Below are 21,288 nucleotides of genomic sequence, written 5' to 3'. Positions count from 1 at the left end.
TGACTATTTATAACTATGTCACCTAAAGAGAAAGTGTACTTCTTTATGGGTGATTTCAAGCCTAATCTCTAAATATTTCCAAATGTTATTACAGACACAACATGAAAAACTTTGGAAATTTGCTATGTTCTTCTGTCTCTGAAAAATTGACTTACTCCTTCATAATAATCCTCCTACTCGTAATATTCTAAGAAATGTAGTAGTAGCAAATTCTGCAGGACTTGATACTAGTGAGTATATTTTTTCCAGTATTAGCTTATCAGTCCAATCTGTTTTCTATGACGCCCCATCCCCACCTTTGCTCCCTGCTGGCTGCACATTCGCCCATTCCCTACCCACGTATCATGTTCCTGTTCATGTGGGCTGAGCAGTACACAAACATAAGCACATCTAGGATTTCATTCCTCCTCCTCTTCACTTATTCAAAGGCTCTCTCTCTCCAAGACCAAATTAAAATTCTGTTTATCATGAGGACCATGAGTACCACTTACATGACCACAGAGTAACACTTTTATTCCCATAGTATTTGTTTTACAAAGTACTTTCTGTACAATCACTTAAACAACTATTCTCACGAAAAGTTCATTCACTTCGTGCTCATAAGACTGGCATTGCTTGTTCTCGTTTTACTGATGAGGAAACAAAGGTAGAGAGCAGCTACAGGACAAATGGTATTAGCCCTGTAAAAGCCATGATCTGCAGCTAGTTCAATTACAAGACTAATACTTTTCCAACTACCCCATTGTTGTCTTCCATTGAATTTTTCTCTAATTCTTCCATGCATTTTTATCTTCTCTTCACTAATGAGTTCAGGGACCAAAAGGTAGATTCACTTGTATCTACAACACCCAGAACATGGCCAGGCACACAGAAGGTGCTAATATTCCAGATTCTATCTACCTCATTTGTCTTACCTTCTCCAAAAGAAGTCTTAAAAGACAGCAAAGAAAAGCATGAAAGACATGAAAAGAGGAGACAAGAGCTAGTATGATGAAAATACCTCAGAAAAAAAATGGAAAGAAATACAAACAAATTTTACCTTACAACAAAAGCAGAAAATAGTTTAATTCTTACTTTGTTCCATCTTACCACTCCAGATACAGAAATCACAAGAAATGCCAAGACAAGGGAAATGGGAATATGGGTAGAAAGAACCAAGAGATTAAAATTCTAGGTAGAGGGGCACCTGGGTGGCTCAGTCGATTAAGTGTCCAACTTTCGCTCAAGTCATGATCTTGCAGTTCATGAGCTCAAGCCCCACATCAGGCTCTGTGTTGACAGATCAGAGCCCAGAGCCTGCTTCATATTCTGTTACCCTCTCTCTCTGCCCCTCCTCTGCTCACGCTGTCTGTCTGTCTGTCTGTCTCTCTCTCTCTCTCTCTCTCTCTCTCAAAAATAAATAAACATTAGGTTTTTGTTTTTAATTCTAGGTAGAGGACTTTAAAGCCCCGGGATGTGTGAGGTTTCAGGAGTCTTTGTGGCTTTTGAGGAAGCAGCTGGTCCAGAGACCAAGGTCAGCACAGCAAAGGTCCATGAGTATTTTAGGTTTTGTGGACCATACAGTCTCCTTCACAGCTGCTCAATTCTGCTGTAGCACAAAAATCAGCCACAGAACGTCATCATACACATCATCATCTTACACAAATGTGCATGTCTGCATCCAATAAAACTTTATAAAAACAGGCTGTGGTTTGCCAACCCCTGCACTACTTGGTCCAACCACTGTTTCTGTCACATTTATCAAATATCCTTTTTACTTTCAGTCCTATTTTCTGCCTAACTCAACCAGGAACATTTATCACCCCAAGGTAGGCATTTATATCAATTTATGGAGGCATTTTTGGTTGTCACTGGAGGCCTAGTGACAAGGGTTCAGGGATGTTAACATCTGGCAAGGCAGAGGGCCACCCTGACTGACAAACACCAAACGCCTGTCGTGCCCAAAATGCCAACAGCACTACTGCTGAGAAACAGGGTGGCTTACCCCACCCCCGCCCTCCAACCCCAAAGCTGCTTACATTATCACAAAGTACAAAGTAAACTAAGAAGTTCGAGATGACATTGACCATCACTAGTTCTGTTTCCTCTTTTCATTAGGCAGCATGTTGACACAGACACACACGTAAACATATACATGTGCAAAAACAGGCACACAGATTTGAGGGGGGAAAATGTCCACTGCACCCCCCCAAACTGTGCTGCTTTTATTTTGAAGCCATTGGCATTGGCGGCAGCAGAGGCACAGCTAAGTGAAAAGTGCTTTCTGCCCACAAAACATGCAAAAGTTTAAAGGAACACGTGAGCTGTTTTCCACTGGCTAGAGAGAAGCAGCAACCAGTGGGCACTTACTTCACTATCATAAGCTTACTGAATTCCCTCTCCACCCTCATTTTTCATTTCTCTCTTTGACAGACTTCCCCTGGCCTACAAATAAAGGGTGGCACTGCCCAGGTCCTCCATTTGGGGATCGCAGGAAGCCTGGCACGTAATAACATCGATGGTCTCTCCTGGCTCCTACAGCATATCTCTTAATTCAACTTCAGTTTGGAACGCACCGAACAGACACAGCCCAGCTGCGGCTGTCGGATAGGAAGCATTAAGAGATAAAAACTTGGTTTAAAGTCACTATGGTTAATAAATGACCAGAGTCTGACTTGGCCAGTTTAAAGACAACCTTGACAGTGTGCTGGGGAACCAGCCAAGGCAGGAAGCAACTAGAATGGCTGCAGGGCCTGCGTAGGGGCAGGGTGAGACAATACCCTATGCTGAGGTAAGGAACAGCTGGTGAGCAAGCCAAATAAGTTAGCACACTCATTTATCAGACAGAAATGTCAAAGTGTTTAGCTACTTTGCTCCCAATTAGATTTCCAATTTATGACAGCTTCAGGTTTAATGAGCTCTATAGTCATCAGCTTATTCATTTAATAAACATTTATTAAACATCTACTCTGGCCCAGGTAGTATTCTGGGTACTGAGGCTGTAGCACTCAACAAGATATAAAATGACCCTACCATTTTTCTAGATCTTACATTCTAGAATGTTCACAGGCAGGAAGAAGGCAGGGAAAAATAACAAGCCTAAGTTAAAATATGGTAAGTGTGATAAAAAAAAAAAAAAAACAAGCGGGGGGGGGATGTGAAAGGGAGGTCACTGGATGGCTACTCTGAACATGTGGTCAGAAAAAGTCTCTCTAGGAAGGCATCTGAGCTGCGATCTGACTAACCAAAAGTGGTCAGCTAATTGAAGATCTGGAGAAAGTTCACTCCAGACAAAGGAAGAGCCCAAGCCAAGAGAGGGCCAAACACCCCAAGTTTTGAGGAAATGAAAGGAAACCGGCATGGCTATGGAGGAGGAGGAAGGGGAATGGGAGGTGTAGACCCAAAGCCCCGGCTCTAACTGTACGTGTGATGAGGAGTCTGCAGAGTTTTTGTGCAACAAACATACAGACTTGCTTTACATCTTGAAAAAATCAGTGAGGCCCAGAGAGAGTGGTCTGTAGGGGTGTAAGAAGGAGCACAGGGAGAGCAGTTAGGAGACTACTTGAATGATGCAGGTAAGAGATGACAGGGGATTAGATTAGGAGGACAGCCACGAAAACAGAGGAGAGGATAAAAAAGATTTAAAATATGTTTAAAAAATAAAGTCACTCTAACTTGGACTGGATATGAAGAGTAAAAAAAAAAAGAAAGGAAATCCAGGATGATGTCTCAGCTTGAGTTCCCAGGGAAATAGAGCCCGGGGGCCTAAGCTTCTACTTTGTGGGGGTAGGATCCCAGGGAAGCAAGAGTGAGGGGAAAAAGAAGTGAGGCCGGAAGGAGGGAGAATAAATACAAGGCATCTGCTAGGCTGGCAACAGCTTAAAAAACAAACAGATGACTGCTAATCTTGTAGAACTTCTTCAGAAGCTTGTATAAAACCTGTGTGCCTTGGAAACTGTCCAGTGAGGGGAAGAAGGGAAAAGAATTTATCTGCAGGCTCCCTCCCATACCCTGTTTCCCATCCGTCAAATTCTACCCCACAGAGTCGTAACCCGGTCCCATCTGAGCATCTATGGGTCCAAGCTGGCCAGTGTCAAGGTGTGATGGATGGTCTTTGATTGTCAGTTAGCACCACGAACGGGGGCTGTTGGTCTGTAACAACAGCAGCCACCGCCCAGGCTTTATGGCCATAAGAACAGCATGAAGGGCAGGGAGCTGGAGGTGACTGGGGTTGATTAGCTCTGTAATGGCACATGCACAGCAGAGTTGACCCCTGGCTTTTGGGCATAAGTAACTGGGTAAACAGTGATGCCTTTTACTGACATGGGGAAGACTAAAAAAGACCAGATATTTGTGTGTGTGTGTGTGTGTGTGTGTGTGTGTGTGTGTAGTGGGGGGGTCAGGGAATCAAGACCTCTGCTTAGGACATGTTAAGTTTCAGACACTAATTAGATATCCAAGTGGGTATAAAGTAAGCACTGGAGACTTAAGAGTCTGGAATTCAGGTGGGAAGATAGCACTGCAGACATATTTGGCAGTCATCAGTATAGAGACGGCACACTGAAAGCAGGAGACTATATAAGTTTAAGAAGGGAAAAATGGACATAGAAAAGAGAAGTACTTTCTAAATACTGTGGTCCACCAATATTTAGAAAATGAAGACAAGAAAACAGGAAGCAAAGAAGATTAAGAAGTGGGCAGTGAAACAAGAAAAACCATCAGTGTGGTGTTCTGTAGATGAGAGAGCAGTGTATTTAGGAAGACAGTGGTCAACTATGCTGAATGACGAGAGGCACAGTAATAAATGAGAACAGAGACATGATGACTGGATTTGACAACACGAAGGTCATATAACCTTTACAAGAGTGGCTTCAGGGGACCAGTGGGAACAGAAACCTGACTGGAATGGACCCAGAGGATGATTCATCAAGAAACGGAGTTTGTGGCTCAGTGGGTTGAGCTACCGACTTCAGCTCAGGTCATGATCTCACAGCTCGTGAGTTCGAGCCCCACATCGGGCTCCGTGCTGACAGCTCGGAGACTGGAGCCTGCTTCCAACTCTGTGTCTCCCTCTCTCTCTGCCCCTAACTCACTCTCATTCTGTCTCTGTCTCTGTCAAAAATAAATATAAAAAAAAGAATGGAGTTTATGGTGAAAGGGGAGCAAAGAAATGGTAGGAGTCAAGGAAAGATTTTGGGTATGTTTGTATACCAGTGAGAAGAAACCAAAGAGAGGAACAGATGACATTAAAATGAAGATCAGTCATTAGATTCATGCGGACGCCAGTAAAATGCTTATCACAAGGCCAGATCGCCCTCATGTTCGTTTTGGTAGGTATACTTTTCTAGACAAGAGACAAAATTCATGGTAAATTCTAATGATATCTCTGCTTCACATACATACACACTAATTCCCACAGAGAAAAATCGAACTTAGCTACATAATCAAATATCACCATCTAGTGGCTGAAACCTTAAAAGCCAACATTTCAAAGTTGGGACTCACCCTGCGACTCTTGAAAAGGTGCATATCCCAGTTAGTAACAATTCTAGAAAATGACATCTGAACAAAATAACTCATAAAAAGTCTTAATATTACATGAAATGTGCCAATCACATACAAAATCCTAAAATATACTATCTGAAGTACATTTATTGAATGCTTCCTAGATGCTAGGTGCCATGTTAATCTCCTTTACATTAACTTGCCTTTTAATCCCCCAAATAGTCTATGAGAGAAGGCTCACCATTTTACATATGAGGAAATTAATACTTAAAAAGTTAATAATCTGCCAAAGGTTATATAGATAGAAATGATAAAGCTAGGATCTGAAGGGAGGTAAAATGACTTCAAACTCCACACTCTTAACCACTATACTCACAATACTGTCTCTGTTAAGCGTCAAAATTACTTACTGGTTAGATAGAAGAATACACCAGATTTTGGTTACAAAGAATCATAAACACTGTAAGGTAGAACTTCAGATCTTAAAACCCATTCTATTGCAAACTAAAGTCTTCCAAGAGTAGTTACAGTTAGTTACTAACGAAGTAAACTGACAGCAGGAGGTTCTGTAATGCTAAAGAACTGTGCTGCCTTTGAAGGAAGGGTGACATTAACATACTTGGATTGTGCTACAGTTCACGTGTTCAACAACCCTTTAAGTGTTAAATAAACGAGAAAATATCAAGCGTAAAAAAGACGAAGGAAGGAAGGACAGACGAGAGAAAGGGAATCACAAGGAAGCAAAAGTTTGTATCCTAGGAAGTAGAAATAGCTTCCTCTTGTTCATCAACCTTCCTCCCTTCCTCTAGAGGCACCCCTACTTCTCCACCACTCTAATGATTAGTACTCATGCTAAATTCAAGCTCTTCCACATTTTGATGTACTTAATCCATGTCATCATTTTACAAAAAATCCAACCTAAAAACGGCGAGTGGATTTTTTACAACCTTTAAGATGGTAACTTGAGGAGGTGAGATTCCAACCCAACAACTGGGAATACACACAACTGTGAATTGTGTATTCCCCTCCCCGCTTCCAGATTAAGACTGGGGACTTCTGCCACTGCTTCCAGAGCACAGGAGGTAATTAAGAAGGCCAATAGGGTGATAAAATGATCGAGACCCCCAAATACACAATATCGAGTCAGAGTCTTACTGAAATTGAAATCATTGTATCAATTAACTTGCAAAATAACAGCAAATACAGAACAAAAATATATCCTGAACATAGAGATAAATGAAACAAATAAAGAATTATTTTACATTTATCAAGCACTCAAGGCTGATTTTTTTAATCAAATTTACTGGAGTATAATTTAGATGACAAAACATGTACCCATTCTAAGCATACTCTTCGAGGAGTTTTTACTAATGTGTATACTTATGTAAATACCACAACCATCATAACAAAGAACGCAAAAGTTCCCTATGCCCTTTCACAGTCAACCCACCCCAATTTCTGGTTCCAGACAACAACTGATATTCTGTCACTATAGATTATATTTGTCTTTAGAAATGTACATAGATGGAATCAGAGAGTATGCCCTCTTCCTGACTTCTTTCTCTGAACATACTGATTTTTGGATGCATTAATCGTTCCTTTTCATCAGTCAATAGGATTGTCACTATAGATTAGATGTGTCTTTAAAGAGATGTACACAGATGAAATTAGATAGTGTGCACTCTTTCCGATTTCCTTCTCCGAGCATAGTAATTTTGGATGCATCAATCATTCCTTTTCATTATTCCATAGGATACTACTGGATGGATACACTAAAAGTTGTTTATCCATTTACCTGTTGATGGACATTTTGACTGTCTCCATTTCATGGCCACTAGGAATAAAACTACTAGGAACATTGTTAGATAAGCCTTTGAGTGAATATATGTTTTCCTTTCTCCTGAATAAATATCTAGGAAGGAGTAGACTGCTGGATTGTACGGTAAGGTGTATGTTTAACTTCACAAAACAGCCAGACTGTTTTCCAAAGTAGTAAAACTATTTCACATTTTCATACGCAATATATGAAACTTTGAGTTGCTCCACATCCTTGCTTGATATTGCCAGTCTTTTCAATTTTACCATTCCAGTGGTTATGTACTAGTATGCTGTGATTTGAATGTGAAGTTTTCTGGTGATTAATCATGCTGAGAAGTTTTTCATGTGCTTACTGGCTATTCATCTATCTTCTTTTGTAGAGCTTCAGGTCAAATTTTGTATCCACTCTTTAATTGGATAGTGTCTTACCAGTGAGTTGTGAGAGTGCCTTATATAGCCTAGGAAAACGTCTTATGTCAGATATATGTATTATAAATATTTTCTTGCAGTCTGTGGCCTGACTTTCCATTTCCTTAATTATGCCTTTTGATAACCAGAAGCTTTAACTTTGATCAATTCACTGCATAAATGCGAGTCATTTCTGTATTTTATATTCTTTATGATCTGCAGATGTCCATTCTTACACTAAAACTATAAAGGTACAGCATTCAAGAATGTGGTGATGACAGTTCGTGAGAGTGAGATCTGTGGTCTTAAGCACAGAGCCTGCTTGGGATTCTCTCTCTCTGCCCCTCCCCCACTCTCTCTCTCTCAAAATAAATAAATAAGCTTTAAAAAAAGAGAATCTTCTAAAAACAAAAACAAAATAAAAAACATGGTGACAAAATAAAGTAGTGTAAGTTCTCTAAGTCTTTTTTATTATGTAAAATTGTTTTGGCCAGTCTAGATTCTTCACATTTCCACATAAATTTTAGCATAAGCTTGTCAATTACTACAAAATCAAGATTGCTAGGGTTTTGATGGGAACTGCATTGAGTTTACAGCTCAATTTGGGGAGAACTAACATCTTTTTTTTTTTTTTAATGTTTATTTATTTTTGAGAGAGACAGAGACAAAATGAGAGTGGCTTAGGGGCAGAGAGAGAGGGAGACACAGAATCCAAAGCAGGCTCCAGGCTCTGAGCTGTCAGCACAGAGCCCAACACGGAGCTCAAACTCACAAGCCGTGAGATCATGACCTGAGCTGAAGTCGGATGCTCAACCGACAGAGCCACCCAGGCGCCCCGGGGAGAACTAACATCTTAACAGAACGTCATCTTCTGATTCATGAACTGGGTATATATACATATATATGTGTGTGTGTGTGTGTGTGTGTGTGTGTGTGTGTGTGTATATGTGTATGTATAAATATATACATATGTGTATATATGTGTGTGCATAAATATGTACATCTATATGTATGTGTGTGTAAATAGATGCATGTATGTGTGTATAAATATATACATATGTGTGTATGTGAATAAATATACATATACAATACACATATGTATAGATATACATGTATATATTTATCTCAATTTAGTTCCTTAAATTTTTCTTACCAATGTTCCATAGTTTACCATGTACAGTTCTTATACATATTTTGTTGAATTTTTTTCTAATAATTTTATTTGGGCATGGTACTGTAAATGGTACTTTTTAAAAATTTCGCTTTCCAATGTTTCATTTTATCTCCACCCTTGGCTTATGACCTTCTTCCTATTATTTTTGGTGGTTGCTCTAGAGTTTAGGTTCAAATAACACTATACTACTTCATATATACTATAAGAGCCTAATAACAATATAATTCCTTTTTCCTTTGCCTGCTCAATTACTACTGTTGTCATGTATTTACTTCTGCACGTAATAAATCTCTAATATGTTGCCAGTTTATTTTTTTAATTTATTTTTTAAATTTTATTTATTTTTTTAAATTTACATACAAATTAGTTAGCATATAGGGCAACACTGATTTCAGGAGTAGATTCCTTAGTGCCCCTTACCCATTTAGCCCATCCCCCCTCCCACTACCCCTCCCGTGACCCTCAGTTTGTCATCCATATTTATGAGTCTCTTCTGTTTTGTCCCCCTCCCTGTTTTTATATTATTTTTGTTTCCCTTCCCTTATGTTCATCTGTTTTGTCTCTTAAAGTCCTCATATGAGTGAAGTCATTTGATATTTGTCTTTTTCTGACTGACTAATTTCGCTCAGCATAATACCCTCCAGTTCCATCCACGTAGTTGCAAATGGCAAGATTTCATTCTTTTTTGATTGCCGAGTAATACTCCATTGTGTATATATATACTACATCTTCTTTATCCATTCATCCATCGATGGACATTTGGAATCTTTCCATACTTTGGCTATTGTTGATAGTGCTGCTATAAACATGGGGGTGCATGTGTCCCTTCAAAAGAGCACAGCTGTATCCCTTAGATAATAGGGATATTAGATAATAGGGATATCCCTTAGATATCCCTAGTAGTGCAATCACTGGGTCGTAGGGTAGTTCTATTTTTAGTTTTTTGAGGAACATGTTGCTAGTTTTTTAAAATCAATTATCCTTTAAAAGAATTCTAAAACTTAAAAAGTCTTCATACTTACCTATGTTTATTTATCATATCTAGCACCCATTATTCTTCTGTTTAAAAAAATTTTTTTAATGTTTATTTATTTTTGAGAGAGACAGAGACAGAATGTGAGCGGGAGAGGGGCAGAGAGAAAGGGAGACAGAATCTGGAGCAGGCTCCAGCTCTGAGCAAGCTGTCAGCACAGAGCCTGACGCAGGGCTCGAACTCACAAACCTCAAGATCATGACCTGAGCCGAAGCTGGACGCTTAACCAACTGAGCCACCCAGGTGCCCCCTTATTGTTCTGTTTAGATACAAATTTCATTTCATACCATTTTCTTCCCCCTGAAGAGTTTCTTTTAATATTTTTTGAAGCGTAGGCTTACTGGCAAGAGTTACTTCAGCTTTTGTTTGTCTGATAAAGTTACTTTGCCTTATTTTAATTTTTTTAAGTTTATTTATTTTGAGAGAGAGGGAGAGAGTGCAAGGGAGGGGCCAAGAGAGAGGGAGAGAGAATCCCTGCTGTCAGGCTCCATGCTGTCAGTGCAGAGCCCTACGTGGAGCTCAATCTCACAAACCGTGAGATCATGACCTGAGCTGAAATCACGAGCTGGACGCTTAACTGACTGAGCTGCCCAGGCGCATTTGCCTTTATTTTTGAAAGATATTTTTTGTGACATATATAATTCTAAGCCGATAATTTTACTTTCTTTCAGAACCTTAAAAATGTCATCCTATTACCTTAACTAGACCTTCACCTCCGCTGCTACCTTTGAAATCCACAGCCCCATCTGCAGCAAGGATGTTTCCCATGGGCTGTTCCCCGCACTGACTGAGAATAGCAGGTGACAGTAAGATGGGCCCATTCGCTGGAGGCCATGGGACTTCCCTTATAGATGACCTGGACTTGCAAGAGTACCCAAGGTCTTGCCTAAGATGCTTCCACTCAAATATCCTTCTTTTTCTCTTTCACTCCGGGTCAGACACCGTGGTCTGATGGCTCTCCCAAATAACCCAGCTTCCTTCCCATTTTCTTTCACTCAGATGTTTCCGCTAATAAATCTTTGCATACTTAATCTGCTCTTGGCATCTGCTTGTCAAAGGACTCAACTAGCATAGCTGTTAATACCATTAAGTGTATTTTTATTTTGGATACTGTATCTTTCACCTCTAGATGTGCCATTTGTTTATCTTTCATTTCACTCCTGATGAGGTTCATGTTTCCTTTTAAGTATTTGAAGAGTTATATCACCACTGTAAAGTCTTCATCTGCTATTTCCATCATCTATCTTATTCCTGAATCTGTTTCTGTCAATTGGTTTTTCTCCTGTTTACAAGTCAATTTTCTCCTCCTCAGCATGTCTAGTAATTTTTCATCAAATGCTATTTGTAAATATTATGCAGCTGACTGGAAATTTTTGACTACTCTGGCAGGCATTTAAATAACTTCTATATGAGTTGAAACCTTTCAAAACCTGTTTTTGAGCTCTGCTAGGGAAGGTCTATCATACCCCTCCCTCCAGGGATAGTATAGTTGTTCTAGTATGGCGTATCTCCTTTGGGGACTTTAGTGAATGTCACCGGTGACCACCAAAGACTCTCCACTCTGTGGATGAAGCGTGAATGTCTCTCTGCTCTGTATGAACTCTGGAATGATTCAGCTTACAACTCCCCAGTCAGTTTGCTGGACTTGTGGAATTTCCCCCATAGCTGAATGGCTTAACGTTCAACAAATACAGGGGACCTCATACAGATTTCTAGAGCACTTCCTCTGAGGAGCTCCCTCTTCTCTGGTACTCTGCTCCACAACTTCTAGCTGCCTCAGCCTCTCTAAAACCCCGTCTCCAGCTCCTGAATTCAGCAAGACACTAGGATCCATCTGGTTTCCCAGAGGATGATATAATAGGGAGAAGTGTGGGTTATGAGGAAAGAAATGAGACTCAGAAAAGAGCAATGATCCTCAAGTGCCATATTCTCATGCAAGAGGAGGGTAGGAAACTTCTAATCCCAAAGGCCCTTTGTGGCTGGGATATGAAATAAAAAATAAAATACTGTCTTCTAATTTGGAGTTTAAAAATGTACGTTCCTATAGCTTGGGTGGCTTAGTCCTTAAGCATCTAACTTGATTTCAGTTCCGAGCATGATCTCAAAGTTCGTGAAATTGAGCCCTACATCGGGCTCTGTGCTGACAGGGATTGGATTCTCTCTCCCTCCTCTCTCTGCCCCTCTCCCTGCTCATGCACATGCTCCCTCTCTCAAAATAAATAAATATTTTTTACAAATGTACATTCCTATAGATACAATTGAACAAATGGTAGTTAAGCCACAAAACACCTATTTGGCCACAATATAGCAAATAAAATGTAGTTTTATAAATATTTAACATATATTGACTGGGGGTCTAGTAGGTGCCACAAATTGTTCTAAGTGCTGAAGATATTGTAGAAAAGTCACACAAAGTCCCTACTGTCCTGGAGCTCACATTCCTACAGAAGAGAAACAGATAACATATGAGCAAATAGCTAAATAAGTGTATAAGGTAACTTCAAAAAGGGAGAAATGCTAACAAAAAAGGTTCATGTGATTAAAGACAAAGGGGACCTGGGAGTACTACTTCCAACTGGATGCCCAGAGAGGGGCTCACAGAGATGAAAACATGTGTGCAGAGATCAGAAGGACAAGAAGACAGACATCAGAAAACAGAAGACAAGAACTTTTCAGACAGAGGTGTCAGGAGACAAAGCTGTATCAGAACTATGTTCAAAAAACCAAGGAAGGCTGGTGTGACTAAAATGTAGTAAAAATGAGAATGCTTAAAGATTAAGTTGATTCAAAGACAGGGACTGGGGGGGTTGTGGTTATTGTTGTTTAATTTAGCTTCACTGTCCCTCATTTTTTTTTATTCCTCATATTACTTAAATGAAGTTAACATTATCTTATGTATGCTTTTTATCTCAGATATTTTTAAAGTATTATTTTTATTTAGTTTTGGCATAGAGTAGCCAAACCATTCAATTCCACTAGATTCTTTTTATTCTGTTTAGTTCTCTCCTAAGCTGTGTATGTATACTCCAAAACAAATGCTAACCAGCAAAAAACTTAATCATCTCACCGTGTTCTCCATTCAAAATAAAGCATCCAACCCAGCTGATTTTGGTGAAATGACTCAATGTTTTGACATGCAGGCAGAAAACAAGAGTTATTTTGTTTATCTACACAGTGGATAGCTCTCCTCTACCACAGGAAATTCACAGGGACTCCCATGGCAATAACTGAATAGCTTTTCCCTTCTGCACTAGTGTGGTCTAGAGAAAAAGGCAAAAACAAAGTTAATGAACTTTTAACAGGCATTTACAGGAATTTCTAAAGATGTTTTATGGATGTTCTGCAAATGATTTCATAAATGTGGAAAATTTATAGTTGGTTTCTTCTGACTAAGACAGAATGGTCAATCTTGCAAAGTTCTACAAAAGAAAAAGTTTTTATGGCTAAAATACCACAAATGAGAATTCACAAAGTAACACTAGACTGTTAAGCTGTTAATTGTCCTTGACTGTTATTTATTTTCTATCTCATTTCCAATTTGAGGTGCTAACATACTATAGTTTAGGCACCTTTTGATATCTTCTATTAAAATATAGTAATAAAAGACTACTCCAAGAATCTAAAATAAAAACAGACCTAGACACTAAAATGCTGCTTCCTCAACTCTGACTCATTCATGACAAAAAGGATTAACAAGGGGGTGCCTGGGTGGCTCAGTCGGTTAAGCGTCCGACTTCGGCTCAGGTCACGATCTCGCAGTACGTGAGTTCGAGCCCCACAGCGGACTCTGTGCTGGCAGCTAGGAGCCTGGAGCCTACTTCAGATTCTGTGTCTCCCTCTCTCTCTCTGCCCCTCCCCTGCTCATGCTCTCTCTCACTCTCAAAAACGAATAGATGTTAAAAAATATTTTTTAAAAAATGATTAACAAGGAATCTTATAACCACCCTGACAAAATTTAATTAAGAAAAAAGAAAAAAAGAGCAAAGAAAAGAAAATTGCTTTTTGCTCAGTACTACTTCTTTTAATTTCCCAAATTCTTCTTTATCACATGGAAGATACCAAAGGCACACAGACCTGACTTTAGATCTCTGGATGATCTGAAGAATATTCTGTCCTAAACAAAGACCTATTCAGATACTACTGCTGACCATACATCTTCTCAAAATCATATCCATAGTGCAAATAAAACAACAGTCCTCATGCTGATTAATTCTCTTAATACGATTTATTTCCTTCACTAAGGATAAATGTTTCAAAATTTTATAAAAATACGACTTTCAGCAGAAATTAAACACAGCAAACTGACTGACACAGGCATGATGTCTTTCAAACAGCCGCATTGCTAACAACCTGCTGTTATTTATCTCCCAATATGATGCAATAGAAAGCACAAACATAACTCTTAAGTATTCGTGCCAAAAAGGTTACTCAGAATCTAAATCAAACCTCCACACCTCAGTTTACAAGAAACATGTGAGAAAGAGAAACAAGCTAAATGACATCCATAAGGGAACAATCAAATAGAAAATTGGTCTAGACTCTTCAAAAAGTCATTATCATGGGGGATACAGTAGAGGACCTACATAAACACTAAAGAGATATAATCGCCAAATGAAACGTATGAACTCTGATTGGATCCTGGTTTTTAAAAAATATTGTAAAAGACGTTTCAGTGAAAATTAGAAAAAACTAAATATGGGCTGCATATTAGTTTATAGGAATGTTAACATTCATAGAGTTAACAGTTATTGTGTTTAATAAAAGAATTTCCTTATTCTTTCTTGAAGTAGTCTCCATGCCCAGTGTGGGGCTTGAACTCATGACCAAGATCAAGATAAAGAGCAACATGCTCCACCAAGGGAGCCAGCCAGGAGCCCCAAGCATATCCTTATTCTTATAAGAAGCATGCTAAATTAGGAGAGAGGTGTCATTATGTTTACAACTTATTTTCAAATAGATCACCAAAAAAACTGGAAATATAAAACTATGTATGTCAGTGTGTGCATATTTACGTACAGAAAGATAACTAAATAAAGCAATTATTGGAAATTTTGAGTCTAGATAAGAGGAAATACGGGGGGGGGGGGTGAGCTTCTTTCGACTCTAATATAGAACTGAAATTAAAAAAAAAAAAAATGTTGTGGGGCACCTGGGCGGCACAGTTGGTTAAGCGTCCAACTCTTGATCTCAGTTCAAGTCATGATCTCACAGTTCGTGAGTTCAAGTCCTGCATCAGGTTCTGTGCTGGTGGCGAGGAACCTGCTTGGGATTCTGTCTCTCCTCTCTGTTCCTCCCCTGCCTGTGCATGCACACATGCTCTCTCTCATTCTAACTAACTAACTAACTAACTAACTAACTAAATAAATAAACTTCAAAAAAAAAAAAAAAAAAGTCCTTTCCTGCCTCTAGGTTATAAAGCTACCCTTCTATATTTTCTTTCATTAACTGTGTAGTTTTACATTTCACATTGAGATTTTCTATCCCGCTAGAGTCCATCTTTGTATGTGGTATTAGATACATTTTTTATATATATTTTGTTTTCCTATGTATTTTATTTTCCTATATATAGAATTGTGTTTTCCCATATATAAACTTCTAGCTTTTTCTACACAATCTACTAACCAATGGGTCCTCTCCCCACTGATTTGTGAAAGAATGATTTTTGGTCCCACTGAAAGACCTAAGCAGAGGCAGGGGAAAAGGAATAAGAGAATAGGGAAAAGAGAAAGGGAAAAAAGGAAAAAAGAAAAGGGTAAAGGGTAAACAGAAAAGTATAAGAGCTTAGCTGAGGATAGGGCTGAGGATAAATGAAACTACTGTCAAATTCCTGTGCACTAACCATATTTACTGAAGTATATAAAAGCCAATGGCAAAGGATAACTGAACATCTATTTAAAAAAAACAAAAAAGTACATGTCCTCAAAACCCTTCAAGAAACATCTAATATATCTGGTATATAATAACACAAAGAGAAAGATTCCAGAAATTAAACTATCTCCTATCAAGCAATAATTTGCATTACATTTCATTTAACATATACCCTTATTTAGACAGAACAAAAATGATGGCAAAAGCAGACATTACAAGTATCTTGAAGACTCTTCTACAAACTTTCAGATTCCATGGGAATGCTAAATATGTCTTTAAAACTTATTTATTTGATGAATTTAGCACCTAGATCAGATTTTTAAAACATAAATTTATAGAATTCATAACTCTTCATCTCATTACTGGCAGTCAGAAATGTAAACTGTTCTCTGTAAGAAAACTCCAAAAACATACCTTTTATTTTCAACCAAACTGGCTCCTTCATCCTTCAGCTGCTTACTTTTCTCAACACAGCCCTCGAGAAGACTTTCTTTCCTGCGTTTAACCGCATGAAGCCAGCTCCCTTCTTCATTCTCAACTACATCCTTCTCATCAGCAGCTTCGGCTTCAAACTGCTGTGAAGTGACCTTTGAGACCTTCTCCCCAATTCTTCTCTTCCATCCAAAGGAAGCCATTCTGAAAAATTACAAACAAACAACTTTAAAATTCAAATTTGGCCTTTAGAGAAGTATTACAAATGATAGGTGAAGACAGATAAGAGAATCAGACTGTCACCAGTTTTTTTGTTGTTGTTTTGGTTTGTTTTGTTTTGAGAGAGAGAGCACACAGCAGGGGACGGGGAAAGGGAGAAAGAGAATTCCAAGCAGGCAGGATTCGATCTCACACCTTGATCTCACAACTGACTGTGAGATCCTGACCTGAGCTGAAATCAAGAGTCAAACACTTGGGGAGCCTGGGTGGCTCAGTCAGCCAAGCGTCCAACTTGGGCTCAGGTCAGGATTTCACCATTCATGACTTCGAACCCGTCATTGGGCTCTCTGCTATTAGTTCAGAGCCCACTCTGGATCCTCTATCGCCCTCTCTCTCTGCCCCTCTCCTGCTCACACTTGCTCTCTCTCAAAAAGAAAAATAAAACATTAAAAGAAAAAAAAGAGTCAGATGCTTAACTGTCACTTTTTAAACTCTTAATTAAATAATGGATCAAGGCAATAATCAACAAAGGGTGCTAACATCACAAAGGAACACAACTGGTCAGTAAGTATCTCCTGTTGGAAGTGGCATACTACCCATGAAGTATCCTTGCCAAAAATTAATCCTGAATCAGATCAAGTCTAACAAACTCTACCAGTTTACAGAAAATACGGAATGCAGATGAGCGTGCTAAATAACATGCCAGAAATGCAGACAGCAAATAACAAAAACTAAAAAATAAAACTGGTTTCTTCCGGAAATAAACTTCCAGGAAAGCAGACAGAGAGAGAGACAGAGAGACAGAGAGAGAGAGACAGAGAAAGATGGAGGTAAAAAGAGACTTCAAAGATTTAATAACCAAATATAATGCATGGGTTTTGTTTAGCTCTGGATTCAAGCAAGCCAATTGGGAGGAAACGTTTAGGAAATAATAGGGAAAATCGGAACACTGATTTGATACTTGATGGTATTAAAAAATTACTGCTATTTTTTTAAGGTCTGATAATAGTACTGTAATTATGTTTATAACAAAAAGATAAGCATTCTTGCTATAAACATAATTACAGTACTATTATCTTTGAGGAATGTATACTAAAATATTTCACATGGAATCCTATGATATCTAAAAAATTGTTTCAAAGTGATCACCAGAGGGAGCAGGGTACAACACAGGAGAAATACAGATGAAAACATTGCTCTGAGTTGATAATAGATAGTTAGGTGATATGCACATAGGATTCCTTGTACTTTCCTCTCTCATACACGTTTGAAATTTTTCACAATAAAAAGTTTTAAGAGTCAAACTTGGTATATAACTTCATTCACAGAACTATTGGGTAAATCTAAAAAATAACAAATGTTAGGGGCACCTGGATGGCTCAGTCAGTTGAGCACCTGACTTTAGCTCAAGTCATGATCTCACGGTTCGTGGGTTCGAGCCCCACTCTGGGCCCTGTGCTGATAGCTCAGAACCTGGAGCCTGCTTCAGATTGTGTCTCCCTCTCTCTCTGCCTCTTCCCCTCTGGCCCTCTGGCCCCCTCTCTCTCTCTCAAAAATAAATAAAACATTAAAAAAAATTTTTAAATAACAAATGTTAAACTGTTTTGTATATCAGCAATGATACACAAATGTAAAGGATAAGAAAGGACAATTGATGGAACAAAATTAAAGAAAACCATAAAAGCATTCAACAAGTATTTATTTAGAGAAGGAATTTATGATGAGATCCAAGAACTCTTACTAATTATATGGATGAGCTTAAAGATACTGAGAAACTCCTGGAAAGGCATATAAATTTCTGTTATGTCTGTGTGTTTTCTGGAGAAGAGTGTCTAAACTTTCATTCCATTCTCAAGGGACTCCATAACTCCAAAGAGATTATGATTAACTGAGTAATCAACCAGGGGGATGAAGAAAAGCAATGAAGCAGATGTTTTTATAAAATTATCAAATAATGGGCATTCGAGGAGTAAAGGAAGAAGGGAAACGAAATAGTGAATAAGTTCTACCAGGTGTCAAGGTCTTCATCACTGAGGCACATGGCTGAAATGAAATATAAGTAATCAATAGAAGGGAGGGGACAAAAAAGTAAAGGTGACTATGAGGTTATTCACATGGAAAGGCCTAAGATAATGGCAGAACTTGTAGGGATGAGAAGATTATAGGTCATGTACCTGTTTCTAATGAATACAAGGAAGTCTCAATAAATTATTGCGATCAAGAAATGCACAAGCAGATATGGGTGAACCACATATTCTCCCCTGGAGCAGGGATTATTTAAAAAAAAACAAAAAAAAAACAAAAAAAAAAAAACCCAGAGTAGTAATGTATTATAAGCTATACTAGGAAATCAGGATAATGCCAGACTCTCTACCCAGACCCGTTATAATAGAGAAGAATGAGTTTCCTATGTTTGAAGATGACTATAAGTAACTTAGGGGAAGAACCAAGAAATGGCTGAAAATGAAGTGTGGTTACTATGGAAAAGAAGGCCAGAGGCACAGAATGAAAACAACGTCAGAAAATAAATCATTAGGAAGGTCTCATAAGACACCAGGATATCAAGAAGAACTCTTGTATTTATGACTGTCCCTAAAAGTGACAAGAATGAGGATGACTACATTTCCTGCCTTCAAGTTTCCAAATGAACTCTGTTCCTAAAGCAGCAATGTGAGGAACCAGGTACTGTGGGAACCCTGTTAACAGAGGAAAGTCTGGTGTATTTACTAATGTCAAATTACATTAGAAATCATCAGTCAGGTCTATATATTATTGGAAGCAGGGTTTAAGGTGGGAGGAAAGGAAAAAGGAACAGAGAGACCCAAATATATTTTTTAAAAATTAATGGGTAATCAGACTCCCATTACCATCCCCTATCTCCAACCTGAACCATTGTTCTAAATGTCAAAGACAGGTATAGGCTAAGTCCCCAGATGGTGGTTCTCAAGCATGTGTGAAAAACCATGCACAACACCGCCTCAGGTGTTTCTGCCATTTTCCTCCACAAATGCTTTAAGCTCTTCTAGAGACCAGAGGCTGTGGAGATCAGGAGAGAATGAGGTTACAGGGTATAAAAGGCCTGATGACTGCTAGTAACTGACAAGTTTAGCCTTGAAGAGAGTGAAAAGAATACATTCCTCTCAGACAAGAGTTCATACTGAGTGAAAAGTACAGACAAGTTCAGGGGTAGAGGGAAAAGACAATGAAGGATTTCATACCCCAAGCTTCAAATTTCCCAGAGAAATAGGTGGCTAGTCATTGGCTCCAAGTAAAGGGAAAAGAAACAGATCTGAGTACTTGAGAAGAAAAGTTCTGAGTCACTAGAGAGAATGGGAAGATAGGAAAATCAACAATAAGGGATCAATAAAGATACCAAACAGTATCAAGGGCCACTGAGGTTAAAATCCACTGAATCTGTTACCAAGGGCCATTAGCACAGTTTTGTATTTTCTTCAACTGTCTGGAGACAAGGTAGCACTCCAGGATAAGTGCTATTGGAGAGTAAACAAAAAAGGATACTATGACTTCAGTGGAGACTCTTGAGGCTTCCTGGAGGGGAGGCTGACAGGTTTTCAAAAATAAAAGTCGGGTTAGTCCTAGGACACATGCAAAACAGTTTCTATCCTGAAAAACTTAATACTCAGGTATTAAGGTATCTTAATTAGTACTGGTTTGCTGTTCCTCTAAGGATATCTGAACATGAAATTAAAGCTTCTTATAAATAAGGTTTTCCTGAATCTATAGTTAGATGCACAAGGCGCCAACATCTTAGCCTTTACGTTTTTTCACCCGGATAAGAAACCATATGGGTAAACCATAATCACAGAGGTTTCACGTTAAACTCATGAAACATAAATTCATTTTACATAGAATCATAGTTAATGAATGCCATGAAACTCTAAACAACAATGTTGTGTTCTAAATTCTTTTGCTGGTGCAATGATCTCTACAGTAGGCATTCAGTTACTGTTGTCGGCTGGACAGTTTATCCAACCACAAACCGAGAATGCCTGTCTTCACTGCATAGGAGGAGGCAGCACCTAAGGCGAGAAACCACTAGATGAACACCATTAGGAAATCAAAACAGGATCCTTCGGGTACCGGGATGTAGTCAGAGGTGAGAGATTCAAGAAGCAATTTACCCGAAAATGTCACCGCGCGAGAGAAACTTGTATTACTAAATTCCTCTCGTTTCCAAAACAATAAAGATATGCGAAGCTCATAAAGGCTGCCCTGGACGTCCCCCGCGAGTCTACCAGGCCGCCAGCAGCTGCAGACACGCTCAACCAGAGGTGGGAAGCAAGCTCGGTTCCGCTCCTCCCACCGTTAAGGGAAGGTCAAAGCCGCACCCGCCGCCGTGGAAACGCGGAAGCCGCTCCTGCCTTGGTGTAAGGGAGGGCCCGACCCCTAGAAATGCTCGTCCCTAAAGACCAACCTTGGCGTCCCGGCTCTGCCGTACCTCCGTCGCGTCTCAACTCCGACTTCTGAAGGTCCTTTCTCCCCTAACCACAAGACCCACCAGCCTCGTTTTCCTCCTCTTCCTGGGCTTCCACCACGGTCAGCGTACCCTCAGTTACCTAATGACCGCTCCCCTGGTCCCGTGTTTACATTGTGCTTGCCCTTTACCGACCGGAAGCGGAAACTAACATGCCCGACCTCCTACCTGCCTGCCTTTGATGCCAGGTCTCTCAAGAAACTGGCCTGGCCGACCCGAGGCGTCGGAACCGCTCAGAGAAGCGGGTAGGGAAGAGGCGACTCTCAAAGCCCTTAAGGTCGGCCAGTCCCTTTCCCGGGACCACAAATCCCAAAAGTCGCTGCGGTAGCCTCCACCCCCGTTACCCTCTGGGATCTG

General features: G+C 39.4%; 1 protein-coding gene across 5 annotated transcripts in view; it reads right to left on the bottom strand.

The window, feature by feature from the left end:
- The window catches only part of TTC33 (tetratricopeptide repeat domain 33), a 39,514-nt gene extending 18,260 nt beyond the window's left edge, over nt 1-21,254 (bottom strand). Inside the window, exons 1-2 of one of the 5 annotated variants that reach the window (XM_042996024.1) lie at nt 20,896-21,254; nt 16,200-16,421 (exon numbers count right to left, since the gene is read on the bottom strand). In XM_042996024.1, the coding sequence (XP_042851958.1) occupies nt 16,200-16,420 (221 nt within the window). In that variant the 5' untranslated portion in view covers nt 16,421; nt 20,896-21,254. Of the gene's footprint in view, nt 1-16,199; nt 16,422-19,654; nt 20,476-20,578; nt 20,646-20,871 lie in introns of those variants that run through there. The other 4 variants (XM_015543514.2, XM_007095446.3, XM_042996049.1 and 1 more) reach the window with 4 other exon arrangements.
- Nucleotides 21,255-21,288: the final 34 nt, after the last annotated feature.

The sequence above is a fragment of the Panthera tigris genome, chromosome A1 (assembly GCF_018350195.1).
Source record: "Panthera tigris isolate Pti1 chromosome A1, P.tigris_Pti1_mat1.1, whole genome shotgun sequence".
NCBI classification, from domain to species: domain Eukaryota; kingdom Metazoa; phylum Chordata; class Mammalia; order Carnivora; family Felidae; genus Panthera; species Panthera tigris.
Note: the sequence above shows the minus strand (reverse complement) of the source record. Positions and strands in the feature narration are given on the sequence as shown.